The sequence below is a fragment of the Muscardinus avellanarius genome (assembly GCF_963383645.1).
Source record: "Muscardinus avellanarius genome assembly, chromosome: 1".
In the NCBI taxonomy this organism is placed as follows: domain Eukaryota; kingdom Metazoa; phylum Chordata; class Mammalia; order Rodentia; family Gliridae; genus Muscardinus; species Muscardinus avellanarius.
Window position 1 is genome coordinate 38393110 of NC_137786.1, and position 15295 is coordinate 38408404.

At 38.5% G+C, this 15295-nt stretch overlaps 1 protein-coding gene across 2 annotated transcripts in view; it reads left to right on the forward strand.

Annotated features, from left to right (window-relative positions):
* Window positions 1-15295, forward strand: part of NNT (nicotinamide nucleotide transhydrogenase) — a gene marked incomplete at both ends in the record, with an annotated part of 102878 nt that overhangs the window by 11809 nt on the left and 75774 nt on the right. For both annotated transcript variants that reach the window (XM_080704795.1, XM_080704796.1), the window contains 2 exons: window positions 4992-5079; window positions 11119-11207. In XM_080704795.1, coding sequence (XP_080560921.1) covers window positions 4992-5079; window positions 11119-11207 — 177 coding nt within the window. The remainder of the gene's footprint in view (window positions 1-4991; window positions 5080-11118; window positions 11208-15295) is intronic.

The window sequence follows — 15295 nt, forward strand, 5'->3', positions numbered from 1 at the left end:
GATCCAGAGCACCTTAAGGGAAGTCATAGTGACCCAAGGGAAGAACCCAGAGAAGGCACAAACTTCCAAAATCATGGGAAAGAGGAATAATACTGGAGCAATAAATGCCCACAACCCCACAACATCAGAACCCGATAAAACTGAAAATCAGAGATTTCTAGAAGATCAAATCAGGAAAATAACTGTAGAAATAATAGAGGTGCTTCGAAAAGAACTCAGAGAGAGCCAGAAAGAGATAAAGGATGCAATTAATGAAGTAAAGGCCTCAATTCAAAGCACAAACAACCGATTAGAACACATGGAGAACAGAATCTCGCTCTTAGAAGATGAGCAATCCAAAAATGAACGCATAGTTTCTAATCTAGGAAAAAATATCCGACAGCAGGAATCTGATATTGAAGAAATATGGGCCCATTTTAAGAGAGCTAACCTAAGAATAATTGGAATAGAGGAGGGAAAAGAAAGTGAAACCAAAGGGATCAACAATCTCTTCAAGGAAGTAATAGCAGAAATTTTTCCAAACATAGAGCAAGAGGTCGATACACAGGTCCAGGAAACTTATAGAACTCCCTTTAGACAGGATCGGAGAAGAGGATCCCCACGCCACATAATTGTCAAAATGACCAATGTGGAAGCCAAGCAGAGAATCTTAAAGGCAACAAAAGCAAAGGGCCAAGTGACATTCAGAGGCAAACCAATTAGAATCACTCCAGACTTCCCAAACCAAGTCATGAGAGCCAGAAGGGATTGGAGTAACACATTCCAAACTCTGAAAGAAAACAACTTCCAGCCAAAAATTTCCTACCCAGCAAAACTTTCTATCAAATTAGATGGAGAAATAAGAAGCTTCCATGATAAACAGAAACTGAAGGAATTTATGTCTTCAAAACCAGCACTAGAGAAAATACTCAAAGAGATTAACTACAAAGAAGAAATAGGTAACACTCACCAGAACCAGAGAAACAAGAGTTTCCATCCAACAGACAACTAAGATTGGTTATCTGTGGAGATTCATTATTTATGTTAGTCTTTTACCTATCTCTAAATTGTATTGTTTGCCTTTATTGTTAATTTTTAGGATTTCTAGTTGGAATACTAATATACCTTCAGATATAGCATTTGGAAATATTTTATCCCATTCTATTAGTAACTTTTAACTCTGCTTACATTGTCTTTGGATACACAATATATTTTTTTATTTTTTAGGGAGTTTGTATACTCTTCTGTTGCCTGTGCCATTGAAATCATATCCAAGAAATCACTGCCAATTTCAATGTTGTGAGGTTTTATGACCCAGATTTTCTCCTAAAAGTTTATAGTCTTAAGATTTATATTTAGGTCTTTTATCTATTTTGAGTTAATATTTGTATATGGGATTAGGTAAGGGTCCAATTTTATTCTTTTCCATGTAATTATTATTTTTCAACAATATTTAGTTAAAAGATTATTATTTCTACCACCGAATGTTCGTGGAAACCTTGTCAAAAATAACTTGACAATATAGGGAAGAGTTCAGCTCTAGGCTTGTATTTAACTCCAATGGTTTATATATCTGCCTTTAGAACAGTACTACACTGTTTCAATTATTGTAGCTTTATATGGTTTGAAATCAGAAAATATATATCTTCTAGCTTTGTTCTTTTTCAAGATCGTTGTGGGTATCTAGAGTCCATATTCCATATTAGGATAGATTTTTTTTCTGAAAAATAAATATATAAATATATAATAGTTTCACCTAAAAAAAATAGAAAAAAAATATTCTCTGGTAAGAAAGAAAGTAAAAAGAAATATTGAAATGTTATCTTTAAGTCATCAAAAGCTTGGTATCAGACAAATGAAACTGTTATGTGAGATTATCATTTTTAATTTTGGATAAATTGCTATAATACTATATGTCAACCACTAAGCCAAGCATGGGAGGGAGGGATGGGGAGAGAATGGGGTGGGGATTGGGTGGGGACTGACTGGGCGATGTGTGCATGTATGTCTACAAAAATTTGTATCCCACTATGATGTATGAATACAGTGCACCAATAAAAAATTAAAAAAATAAAAATAAAAAAATAAAAAGTTATGTGAAAAATAAGACAAAAATTAATAAAACCTAAATTTATAGCCTGTTTTCTTAGGTTTTATATTTTAGGTGAGGCATATGAAATATGCAATTGATTCAATTTTGTATTTTAGCTGTTCACTTTTTGATATGAATGAGAGGTCTTAAACAAAAACTATAAGTTAAAAACATTTTTGTTGTCCTGAATATAATATGGAAATGGTTTGTTTGAAGATACTGCTTGTGGCATTAATATATATTAATATAATGGTTTTATATATTATTTATATATTATTATATAATATATTATCTATATATTTTTATATATTATATATTATATATTATATATTATTTATATATTATATATTATTATCTATCAATATAATGGTTTTTATATATTATTATATATTTATATAATGGTTTGTTTGAAGATACTGCTTGTGGCATTAATGATATGCCAAGGGACAAAATAAACTGTTGCCATACTTGTTTAGTTAATAAAAGAGTTGTATTATGCCATGTGGGACTTAAATTTTTATATAGAAAATAATGTAAAGTAAAGGGTGCTGTTGATTCTATTATGTGAAATGCACATGTGTGAAATAATATAAAAACCAGGAGCTCAGCTAGGTGTGATAGTGCACACCTGTAGTCCCAGCTAGTTGGGAGACTGAGGCAGGAGGATGGATCACTTGAGCCCAGGAGTTTGAGACCAACTTGGGTAACATAGTGAGACTCTCAAAATGAAAGAAAAAAATCCATTAGTTTTAGATCAGTATTTTGAATTGCAGAATATTTTGAGCAAAATAAATATGAGGCAATAGAAATAAAAAAAATCAAATAAGAGCTGAATGGGCTTGGTTGTATTTTTCTGGAAACAAGTATCCAGAAACACATCTCCTTTCCATTCTACCAATTATGGCCCCAGGTTTGCCTGAAGTCTCAACCTTTGGTGATCCAGGGGACACTATTTGAAGAATCACTATCTTATGTCCTGAGCTGATATATACAAAGGGCATTGTGTGAAGGGAATATATATTCACATGAGATTTGATAAATCATTACCTAACTTACATAGTCATCTTACAGTGAAGATGTGTTGCCTTTAATGCATTATTATTCATTCTGAGATTTTTGCCTTTTATAAAAAAAAATGCCCAGTTTGTTTTTTTCCAGAACCAACAGTCTTTTTATATCTCCTGTGCAATGATTCTCATTTTTGTAACTTTTTTTTTTGTGGTACTGGGGATGGAACCCAGCAATATTGTACCTTCAAGCTACACCCCAGCCTTATGTTTTAGCTTTTTTATTTATTGAAACAGGGTCTCACTGAGTTGTAAAGGGCCTCGCTTAGTAGCTGAGACTGTCGGTGAACTGTGGTCCTCTGATCTCTGCCTCCTGAATGCTGGGATTTCAACCGTGCCCGGCTCATTTTTGTAATTTAAGAGTAGTGAATGAATATTTAAAAGCATTAATTCTAAAATTCATTCTTACAACGGCCTTTGAATATTAGTCATACTTGCCCTTTGAAAATTTCTATCACTTGAATTCAGAAGTAAGATAAAGTTATCTCTGAAGGATTGTTTTCCTGTTCCAGGGTGACTAACTCAAAGTAAGAGGAGTGACTTTTACATGTTTTTGCATTAATTATCAAGTATTATACAAAATATAATCAGAGAGAGGTTTTGTTGCAAGTTAGCAGGTGGGTCTTAACATTAAATAGTTGTATTATAATATTGAGACAGTGTATATTACAGAGAAAAAATGTAAAAAGAGTACCTTTTAATTTTGAAATGCTACAAAAATGAGATTAGTGTACTATGCCAGAACTATCCTATTGGAGCAAAGATGGTGTGCACTGTTAGTTTTATTGCATACTTATTAGCTAAACCACTTAATGTTTATTGAACATTTATTGTATGATAGGCATTATGCTACGAGCCTCTCCTGTGTTAGCTCATTTATGTAGTCTTCATAGCTCTCAGCGATAGATGTTCTTTTTGTCTCTACTTTATAGATGATGAAACCAAGAATCAGATTTTCTTAAGGTCACAAAGCTAGTCAGTGGTAGAACCAGGACATAAAGATTAACATGAGGTTAATATGTCTCAAAGTCCCAAGCTTTCAACCATTAGAGACCAAGGGTAGTGTTCTTCGTTCTCTGAGGTTGAGATATTACCATATCCAAGCATATAAGAAACCTAGGAATGCTTCCCCCCTTCTGTTATATGAGGAGTACATAGTTATCAACCTCATTTTGGACAACACAATAAAGCAAAATGAAAAGTTTAAAGAATGTAGAGTTTTAGCATCCAAAGAAAAGCATTGCTAGCATTTTTATGTTTTTCCTTCTTTTTATATTTCAACTGATCTTCCGTGGTATTTGTTATGGAGAGGTAAAGCATCATGGCTATGTGTTGCTTCTATTGGCAGCTGCCCAGGTTAGGCTTCTGGTTCTGACACTTACTAGCTGAGTGAACTTGGCAAATCTCTTCATCTCTCTCAATCTCAGCTGCATCTCTATTTTATTATTTTATTTATTTATGGTAGTGGGGATTGACCCCAGGCCCCATTTTATTTTGAAACAGGGTCTCACTGAGTTGCAGAGGGCCTCTCTAGGTTGTTAAGGCTGGCCTAGAACTTGGGATGATCCTGTTTCAACCTCCCAAATACTGAAATTATAGGTGTGCACCACCACACTTGGCTTCAGCTTCCTATCTTATAAAATAAAGTCAATATTTGTACCTATTTGTAGGCTTGCTGTGAAGATTAAAGGAATAAGTGTATATACAACACTTAGAACTATTCGTGGCACATAGTAAATACAGCATAAACGTTACGTGTTATCCTTTGAAAAGTATAATTGATAACTTGCCATAACATATGGACCTAAGATCTTTAATTAAATGGAATTATCTATGCTTATTTGTTTCTTAAGCTATAAAGCTGTTGTCCTAGCCGCAAATCATTTTGGACGGTTTTTCACTGGTCAGATCACGGCTGCTGGTAAAGTTCCTCCAGCTAAGGTAGGTACAACTTTAATGTTTCTTCATAACACAAATTAATTAAAAATTATAGTCTTAAAATACAGTTACTTTTAAAGCTTTGTTGTATCTTAGCTTTACTGATGACTTGTGATGTTCATAAATTTATGGGGAGCCTCAAAACTCACCCATAATTTAAGATTACTGGAAAAAATGGACTTTGACTATTTTTGACTTACTAACTTGAAATCTTAAAGGGGCTTTGAATAAGTTGGTCGATGGTCCTATTTGTTACTAATTTTAAAAAAGCTTTAAGATATTCTTCAGCCGATTTTGGGTTTCCTCATTATTGCAACATTTTGGCTCATAGAAAATACTTCTTTGATTTCCTCACTGTCAGTGTTTGGGTGAAGAGGACAGAGGTGGGAGGTGGTGTAATGAGGGCATTGGCAGAGGGAAAGATGGTGCTGCTTCTCACATCCAGTTTGGGAGAAGAACAGTTAATGCTAAGAAATGGAGGAAGGCTAGGAAAATAAACAGAAGGTCATGTTGTGACTCTTCAATTCCAAGTACACTAAATAACAGCATACCTGAAACCAGGTAAAGAAAAGAGGACCACTTTGTTCCTGCTCTCAAACACTTTGTTAGATAAATCCTGAGTTCTACATTTTTTTTTTTTTTTTTTTTTTTTTGCGATACCAGGGATGGAACCCAGGGACATTGTACCTCTGAGCTACACTTATGCCCCCCCCTTTTTTTGGTCTTTTTATTTTTGAAACAGGGTCTCACTGAGTTGTGAAGGGCCTCCCTAAGGCTGTCCGCAAACCTTGATCTTCTGGTCTTTGTCTCCCAAATGGTCAGATTACAAGTGTGCACCACCACACCTGGCAATCCTAAATTCTACTAACAAAACAAAACAAAAAACAACAAACACCTAATAGCAGCTTCAAGAAACCTATTATATATTGCTTTGAGAACAGGCCACATTAAAAAAAAAACAGCACGTGGTTTTGACAAAGGACAGAATACTTAGTGAGAAAATATGAGTGAACAATGCAGACACGATGTGTGAAATGATTAAATTTTTATCTCCTTTGGATTGTGAGAAGATGTCCGGCAGTCAAGTTGGCCAGAAATTCCATGCCGTTCTTTTTCTTTTTCTTTTGTTTTCATGCTGTTCTTAAACAGACAGAATACTTTGATGTATAAATCTACTACTCAGTTTTTTTTTTTTTTTTTTTTTGGTGTGGAGGTGGGGAACTGGTACTGGAGATTGAACTCAGGGACATTCTACTTTTCATCTATAGCTCTAAGCCTTTCTATTTTTTATTTTGAAACGGTCTCAGTTGCTGAGGACTTCACTAAGTTGCGGAGGCTGGCCGCGAACCTGTGACCCTCGTGTCACAGCCTCCTGAGTACAGGGATTATAGATGTGCACCACCATGCCTTGCTCGCTATTCAGTTTTGATTAGAATCTTTTGAGAAATATGTGGAAGTTGAGAGGAAGGCTGTGACTATAAGGGATTAAAAGATGAAATGAGACAATAGGCTTAAAAGAAAGAGCCAGTCAGCCTGGCTGGTGGAAAAGTCAGTCGGGTGGAAAAGCGACTGCATTTCCTGGAATTTAATTGCTGTTTCAGGGATTTTGTTTGCACGTCAGAAATAGTTTTCTGAAAATGAAACATTAACAGTTAGCTGGGCTTATCAAGGTAGAATGCAAGAGCTTTCATTTGGGGTTTTCTTAAACATAGAGGGTTTTTCCTTGTTTAGAAGGAACTCAAGTCAATCAGTTGAAGGCTTACAGAATGCTAGGCATTGATGTAGGTGCTTGGGAATGGCGAACAAGGCGGACAATGTCCCAGACACACAAAACTTAAATTCTAGAGGGAGAATACAGTGAGGACACAAATAAAAAGCCAGAAAAACAAGTGAGATAATTTTAGACATTAAAAAAAAATGGCCCAGATGATGCTATTTTAGCTAACAGATGGCAAGGGCTCCTTTAATATTTGAACTGAGACCTGAAGGATGGCACGAAAGAAACCAAGGATTTAGGATCCTAGGCAAAAAGAGCAACACATATACAGGTCCCCAGACGGGAAAGGGTCTAGTGTGTTCTAGGAAAATAAAGCCACTGATGTTGGTGTGTGGGGAGCAGGTAGGGAGGGGTCTGAGATGATGTGGGAAAGGAAGGTGTGGCTGGATCATGTGGGGCCTGTCTGGAAGGTCATGTTATACAATTTGGAATCTCTCACATAAAGGAAACGTCCCAGTTAGGATTTAGAAAAATCATCTGGGCGATTTGTGGGGAGTGGGTAGTAGAGGGAAGAGTGGGAGCCAGATTTCTCAGGAGCTGGTCTCACCTGGAAGATGGTGGGAACAGAAGGGGATGGACTGGGGATTTTTGGGGATTAAAACCTATAGTACTTCCTGGTACATTGGAAATGGGAGGATGCAAAGGTGCAAAGGGAGGATTCTAGGTGACCTTCCTCTTGTCTCAAGGATGTATGCAGTGAGTCTTCTTTACTGAGCCGGAGAAGCCAAGAGGAAATGCAGGTTACGTGAACACTGAGAGCATTCCTACAGGTAGCTCCTTTTTCTTGCCCTTTTTTTTTTTTCCTGTTTCTTGAATACATGTCTGCACTGCACTGGGTAGCAATAAATGCTTTAGTTAGATCCCATCAGTTAATGTAATGACAGTTTGGGATGGCATTTGGACTGCTGTGTCACCAGTGCTAAGCAGCTCGCTCAAGGTCATCCAGAACAAGTTAGAACAGAGGCAGAGTTTCTTCCTTCCTTCCTTCCTTCCTTCCTTCCTTCCTTCCTTCCTTCCTTCCTTCCTTCCTTCTCTCTCTCTCTCCCTCTCTCTCTCTCTATCTCTCTCTCTCTGTCTCTCTCTCTTTTCTTTTTTGTGGTACTGGGGAGGGAACCCAAGGACTTTCTACCTCCAGGGTACACTCCAAGGCCTATTTTTTAAATATTTTATTTGGAAACAGGGTCTCACTAGTCAGCCTCACTAAGTAGCTGAGGCTGGCTTTGAACCTGTGCAATCCTCTTGTCTCAGCCTCCCAAGAACTGGGATTATAAGCATTTGCCACCATGCCTGGCTTGAAGAGAGGCAGAATTTCAATCTAAGCTCTTGACTCATGATCTCTAGGCCCTTTTTTTTTTTATCCCATGTTGCAGAGAGTTATTTTCTATGGTGGAATCTATATTGCTTTATTCATGTGCTATTCTGTCTTTTAAATTATGGAGTCTTTAACTGGCTACCATAATCCTACTACTTGAGAGACTGAGATAGGAATATTGTGAGTTCAAGGACAGGCTTGGCAACTTATCCAACTTATTGAGACCCTGTTTCAAAGTACTAAATAAAATAGGGCTGAGGTCGGCATGGTGGTGCTCACATATAATCCCAGTACTTGGGAGGCTGGGCTATAACTCAGAGGTAGAGCACCCATGGATTTAATCTTATTGAAAAAATGGAGTCTTTTCTATTTCTTTTTTTTGTTAAAGAATTTTTTGTATTGGCAGATAATAAGATTATACCAGTAACTTTATCATGTACAACATGTTGTTTTCAAGCAAGTGCACATTGTAAAATAGCTAAATTTAGCTTATAACATATGTATCACCTTATATAGCTATCATTTTTGTGATGGGAACACTTAATATCCATTCTCCACTTTTAAAATAATAAATATATCATCATTATCTATTGCTATATTGCAGTACAATACATTTCTTTCTTTCTGTTTTTTTCTTTTTTTTTGATACTGGGAATTGAACCCAGGGCCTTTCTACCTTTGAGCAACATTCTCAGTCCTTTTTATCTTTTATTTTGAAACAGGGGTTCATTAACTTAAAAAGAGGGCTCTGTTAAGTTGCTAAGGCTGGTCTTGAACCTGTGATTCTCCTGTCTCATCTTGACATTACAGAAATGTAAAATCATACCCAGCTTACACAATAGCACTCTCTTATGCTTGCTCTCTCTCTCTTTCTCTCTCTCTCTTTCTTTCTCTCTCTCTTGTGGTACTGGGGATGGAGCCCAGGGGCATTCTACCTCCGAGCTCCTGCCCCAGCCCTACATTTTATTCTTTATTTTGAAACAGGGTCTTACTGAGTTGCAAAGGGCCTCACTAAGTATCTGAGGCTGACCATAAACCCTGATCCTCCTGTCTCAGCCTCCTGAATGCTGGGATTACAAGTGTGTGCCACCACGCCTGGATTTATAATAGCTCTCTTGAAGTATAGTCCTTCTAGCTGTGATCATGCATCCTCTTTATTTTTTGATTCAAGATAACTTGGCATAGTCTTATGACTTTTACTTTTTACTTTTTAAAAATTTATTTGTTGCTGGGCGTAGGTGGCGAACGCTTGTAACCCCCACGCTTGGGAGGCGGAGACAGGAGGATCACGCAGGTTCGAAACTAGCCTTGCTGGCTTAAGAGACCCTGTTTCCAAATAAAATATAAAATAGGTTTGGGAGTGTAGCCCGGAGGTAGAAGGTAGAAGGGTTCCATCCCCAGTACCACCCAAAAAAAAAAAGTATTTATTAAGTAGTAGTAGAATTTTTATGTAGACCATAAAATAGGTTGGTGCCATGGAGCCCAGGGCTTTTTCTTCACTTTGGTCTTTTCTTATCCCTTTCCTATAGACTTTTCCCCTTCCTCCAACAAACCACCATCATTTGGACCAATTGGCATGATCTCTGAGACATGGCCAAGGGGGTCACTGTAGCAGTTTGATAGTCTAAACTTTTAAAAAAAGTGAAAAGAGATGTGGGCATGATGGGTGGGTGGGAATTTATAAGCTTCACTTTCTGTGGGTGGTGTTTTTTCTACAGGAGCAGGGAGCTGCCTTCAATGGACTATTTATAGGCTCTATAAGAACCTTCTTTGTGGAAGGCCCATTCCCGGCTAGACAGTTTGTTTGTGAGAGGGCAGGGAGTTCTTTGTTTCTGAGAGGGCAGGGAGACTTGTGCTGAGTTTGTTCTTAGTTTGTTTCTGAGTTTGTTTCTGAGAGGGCAGGGAGACTTGTGCTGGGAATTTCTTTGCCTCTCTTGGCTCTGGGCCTTCCATGGTTAGGGAGATTAGTGACATCACATTATACCTCATGTATAGTTCGTTCCAAATGGTTTAGAATTCCGCAGTTGTTTGCCAGCCGTTCTGTTCAGAAGCATTTTAGCTACAAATTGGAGTTAGGGTAGATGTTTCTCTCAGGTTGTGCTCATCTTTGAAACGTGATTTGGTGCTTTATGAGCATAAAAACTGTGGAATTAGAGAGGGGAGAGGTAGTTAGAATGCCACCTGGGGATTTCAGTAGTAGTAGTTTTGTAGAGCGAGCCAGAAGCTGTTAATCTTTAACATATGCAACGTTGCCTGTGCTTACATAGTTTTACACTGTGATGCTGATCCTGGGCTATTTTTAGCGAAGGTTGTTGGCCATTGCTAGCAGTTACTTCTTTGATAAATTTTTAAAACAGTGGTGGTTTTGTTGAAGAATAGACTGTCTACGTGTAGACATGTGTGGGAGGGCTGGTCATCAAAGCAACCTGGCACAGTCATGCTCGTTTGTTATCCCAGCATGTGGAAGGCAGAGACAGGAGAATTGCAGGTTCAAAGGCAGCCTCAGAAACTTAGTAAGACCATGTTTCAAACTAGAAAATAAGGAGGGCTGGGATGAAGCTCAGAGAGAGATTAACACTGGGTTCAATCCCTAATACTACACCCTCCCCCCCCAAAAAAAAAAAAAAAGAAAAGGTAACTGTGACCCAAGCTAGTTTTTTATTTTTTATTTTATTTTATTTTTTGGTGGTACTGGGGGTTCCTGGAAGCCCTTCTACCTCTGGGCTACACTCCCAGACCTATTTTTATACTTTTTTATTTGGAAACAGGGTCTCTTAAGCCAGCGCCTCTGGCTTCGAACCTGCGTGATCCTCCTGTCTCCGCCTCTCAAGTGCGGGGATTACAAGTGTGCGCTACCACGCCCAGCCCAAGCTAGTTTTTAGCTGGTGATTTTTCACAACCAACTGATAGTGAACTTTAATAAAAACGTAAGTGGTTCTCTCTTCTTTTCCAGATTCTGATTGTTGGTGGTGGTGTTGCTGGGCTAGCTTCTGCAGGGGCGGCCAAGTCCATGGGTGCCATTGTTCGAGGATTTGATACAAGGTAAGTGATTTATTGGTGACGGATATTAAGTTTCAAATGGAACCTATTATGTTTTTCTTAGAATATAACTCCAGTGGAGTCAGGGAGGTAGTCCAGGGGAAGGGGAGGGGGAGGGAGGATCAATGAAGGAATCTTCCCCATTGACATTATGAATATATGTAAGAATACCAATGTTAATCTCAATGCCCTGTATGGGGAAGAGATGAGGAGGGAGGCGGGAGCCCGGGAAAGCCCATTAAGTGCTGTGCGCATGTATGTCACTATCTCTATGAACTACATTTATGATGTGAGATTATATACACCAATAAAATGCTGGGCGTGGTGGCGCGCACCTGTAATCCCCGCGCTTGGGAGGTCGAGACAGGAGGATCCTGCAGGTTCAAAGCCAGCGTCAGCTACTTAGTGAGGCTCTCAGAAACTTAGTGAGACCCTGTTTCTAAATATAAATATAAAATACATCTGGGGGTGTCTCCCAGAGGTAGAATGCCCCCCCGCCACACACAAAAATGTATAACTCAGTGGAAGAAGAAAAAAAAAGGGGACAGGCCCAACTTTAGTACAGCAGAAATGATAAATGAAAGATTGAAAACCGACAGCTGACAGTTCTTTCTCTCTGTGAGTTGGCTGTGAGGTTAGAGCTGTCTGTGTCCTGAGTTTCAGGCATGTTGCCTTAATTTGTCCTGTTTCTCTTCAGGATGCTTTCAGGCACTAGGTAGGACATGAACATACCGTGGGTGTGAGGAGAGAGCAGCAGAGGGCACAGCTCTGCATCCCGTGGGAGGAAGCCTTAGAGTTGACTGAGCCTCCAGGCACTTTTCACCTAAAGAGTAGCCACATCTTCATCATTATTATTGCATTATGCATGTTAATGCACCTGCTTTGAATGTAAAGAGAGAGTCCAGTATCTTTCTCTGATAGTTTTAGAACCTCTAGGTGAAAAGCACTGGGCTTCGTTCATTCTGTATTTCTCTAAAGCATTTAAACATTTTCCTAGATTGTTTCTAAAGAGAAGTTTAATTAAATTCTTTTTTATTACTGAAGAGAATAGATGCTGGATTTTATTAAATGCTTGTTGAGGCCGGGCGTGGTGGCGCACTTTTGTAATCCCCGCACTTGGGAGGTGGAGACAGGAGGATCGCGCAGGTTCAAAACCAGCCTCACTGGCTTAAGAGACCCTGTTTCCAAATAAAATATAAAAAATTGGTCTGGGAGTGTAGCCGGGAGGTAGAAGGGTTCCATCCCCAGTACCACCAAAAAACAAAACAAAACAAAACAACCTTGTTGAGTACTGTTATCATTGAGGTGTTTCAGTATTTATTGAGATTGAAACATGTAGTTATTTATTATCAACCAAGAGCAATAGAGAAAGAATATTACTGCCAATCTTATTATTTTTTCTTGTTTTCTTGGTGATAGGATTGAATCTAGGATCTTGTGAATACTAAGCACATGTTCTGCCTCTGAGCTACACACCTTAACTATCAATCTTGAATACAGAAAGCTAAAAATCATTCAAAGTTGGAAAGAATGTGACTTTTCAGAGTAAATAATTTTCCTAGAATATAGTTAATAGTTCCTAGGTGGAGTTGAAAGAAGTGATGTACTGATAAAAATCTGGGTGAAATGAGAAAATAAGGCATGTCTTTAATAGCTGTGTCACAAACCAAGGAGAACCAGAATCAAGGATTCCATTTATTTTGCTTTTTCATTTTCAATGATGATTTTTCCAGACCTTTGAGTGTTTAAAATACATGTTCACATTTTTCACTGTAGTGGTCAATCACATTAAATTAGACATGCATTTACTTGGCCTAGAGATAATTTGAAACTTGGTGGTGGATGAACTGCTAAGAATTTAGTGTACTGATCATTGTTTTAGAGGGTATACAGAGTAGGCAGCTAGAATGTGACTGTTGCTTAACTCTGTAGTTATAATTTATTCAGTTTATAATTTATTCAGTTTATTATACAGATAACTGAAGTGTGCAGTGAAGATTCATGCGTCTGGAGTGATAAATTCTTTTTAAAAGAATTATAGCTTATTAATCTAGTCATGGTTTTTAAACTAGGTGTTCATCATATTTCTAGATCAAAGTGATCTAGAAACCAACTGCATATTTTTGTGGCAAGGCTGATATACATATATTTTCAGTTAAATATTCTAAAAACTTGAGGATAGCTCATTGTTCAATGGTATTAAAGCCTAGAATATTTGAATTATTTGAAGCAATAACTAGTAGTTGGAGGTATATAGCTTAGTGGTAGAATACATGGTTAGTTTGTGTAATGCCCTGGGCTCAATCCCTGGCACCAAAAAACAAACAAAAGTTACTAGATACAGCTGAATGCAGTGATGCAGACCTGTAATCCTAGTACTTGAGAGGTCGAGACAGGAGGATTGCAAGTGTTTGGCCAGACTCAGGAATTTAGTGAAGTCCTATACAACTTAATGAGACTTTGTTTCAAAAAAAAAAATAAATAAAACAAGTCTGGAGTTATAGCTCAGAGTTAGAACACCCCTGGATTTCATCCTCAGTACCACTAAAACTAAACCAACCAACCAAACAAACAAACAAAAGTCACTAGGAGATTGCCCTCTTAATAACAGTGATTATTTTGCCTAACACTTGTTTACAAAGTTAAAAATATAAAAGCATTATTTTCTGTTTATCATTTATCGTAAAAATAATATATAATTATTTCTTGTCTCAGTCAGCATTCTCACTATTGTGACTCAATAAGCCTGACTATGAAACTTATATGAAGACCAGGTGTTGTGGCACACACTTGTAATCCCCGCGCTTGGGAGGCAGAGACAGGAGGATCACACAGGTTCGAAGCCAGCCGCGTGCGCTGGCTTAGGAGACGCTGTTTCCAAATAAAAATGTAAAAATAGGTCTGGGAGTGTAGCCCAGAGGTAGAAGGGCTTCCAGGAACCCCAGTACCCCACACACACACACACACACACACACACACACACACACACACACACACACAAAACCTTATATGAAGGGAGACTTATTTGCTCACAGTTTTGGAGATTTTAGGTTCAGTCTATATCAGTATGTCAGGCTGGCTCTGCAGAGCTCAGGGCATGGCATTGGGAAGGAGGGAGTGAGAGGAGGAGGGAGGGAAGAAGAGAGGGAAGGAGAGAGAGTGAGAGAGCGAAAGAGAGAGAGAGAGCGAGCAAGCGAAAGAGAGAGAGAGTGAGCGCACAAGCACCATCCCCAAGAGCCACCCCTAGGGACCCACCTCCTCCAGCCACACCCCACCTGCCATGGTTACTACCCAGTGAGTCCATTACAATGGATTTTTCCATTGATGAGATTATAACTCATAGTGATATCACCTCTTATCATTAATACATGAGCTCTTCAAGAGATATTCTTTATCTAACCATAACATTTCCCCATTCAGAAAAATATAAGAAAGTACAAAAAATGAAAATAAAAATAAAAGCCAGGTGTGGTGGCACATGCTTGTAATCCCAGTACTTGGGAGGCAGAGACAGGAGGATTGCAGGTTCGCAGCCAGCCTCAGCTACTTAGTGAGGCTTCCTCCTGAGGCTAATTCCACTTGTGGTTGCAGCTTGACCTGCAAGGACAACCTGGGCTGTGATTGCCTTGTTAAGCTAGCAGTGAGAACTCTGGCTCCACAGTGGAGCTCGTGTTCTTCCATTTATGCACACTGCAGAACATGATGGTTGCTAGGGATTTGTTGGCTCAGACCATGGCTTCCCAAACTTCCCTGATGGCAAGAATGACCTGCTGCTCTTGCTGTAAAAATAGCTCCCGGCCTCTCTGCTGAAGATTGTACTTCAGTGGTTCTTGGAAGGGGACTGGGAATTTGAATTTTTAACAAGTACCTGAAGTGATCATTGTTATTAGGGAGACATGGGATTTATTGTACTGGAATGAATGTTGGTGAATTCTACCAAAGAGCTGGAATATTTGTTGACTCTGGTTTTCCAACCAGGATACTATGGTTGGGTAGCATCTATTTATTTTTTATATTTATTTATTAATTAATTTTTATACTGAAAATGAGCTCAGAGGCAATTCTACCTCTGAGCTACACCCCCCAGCCCT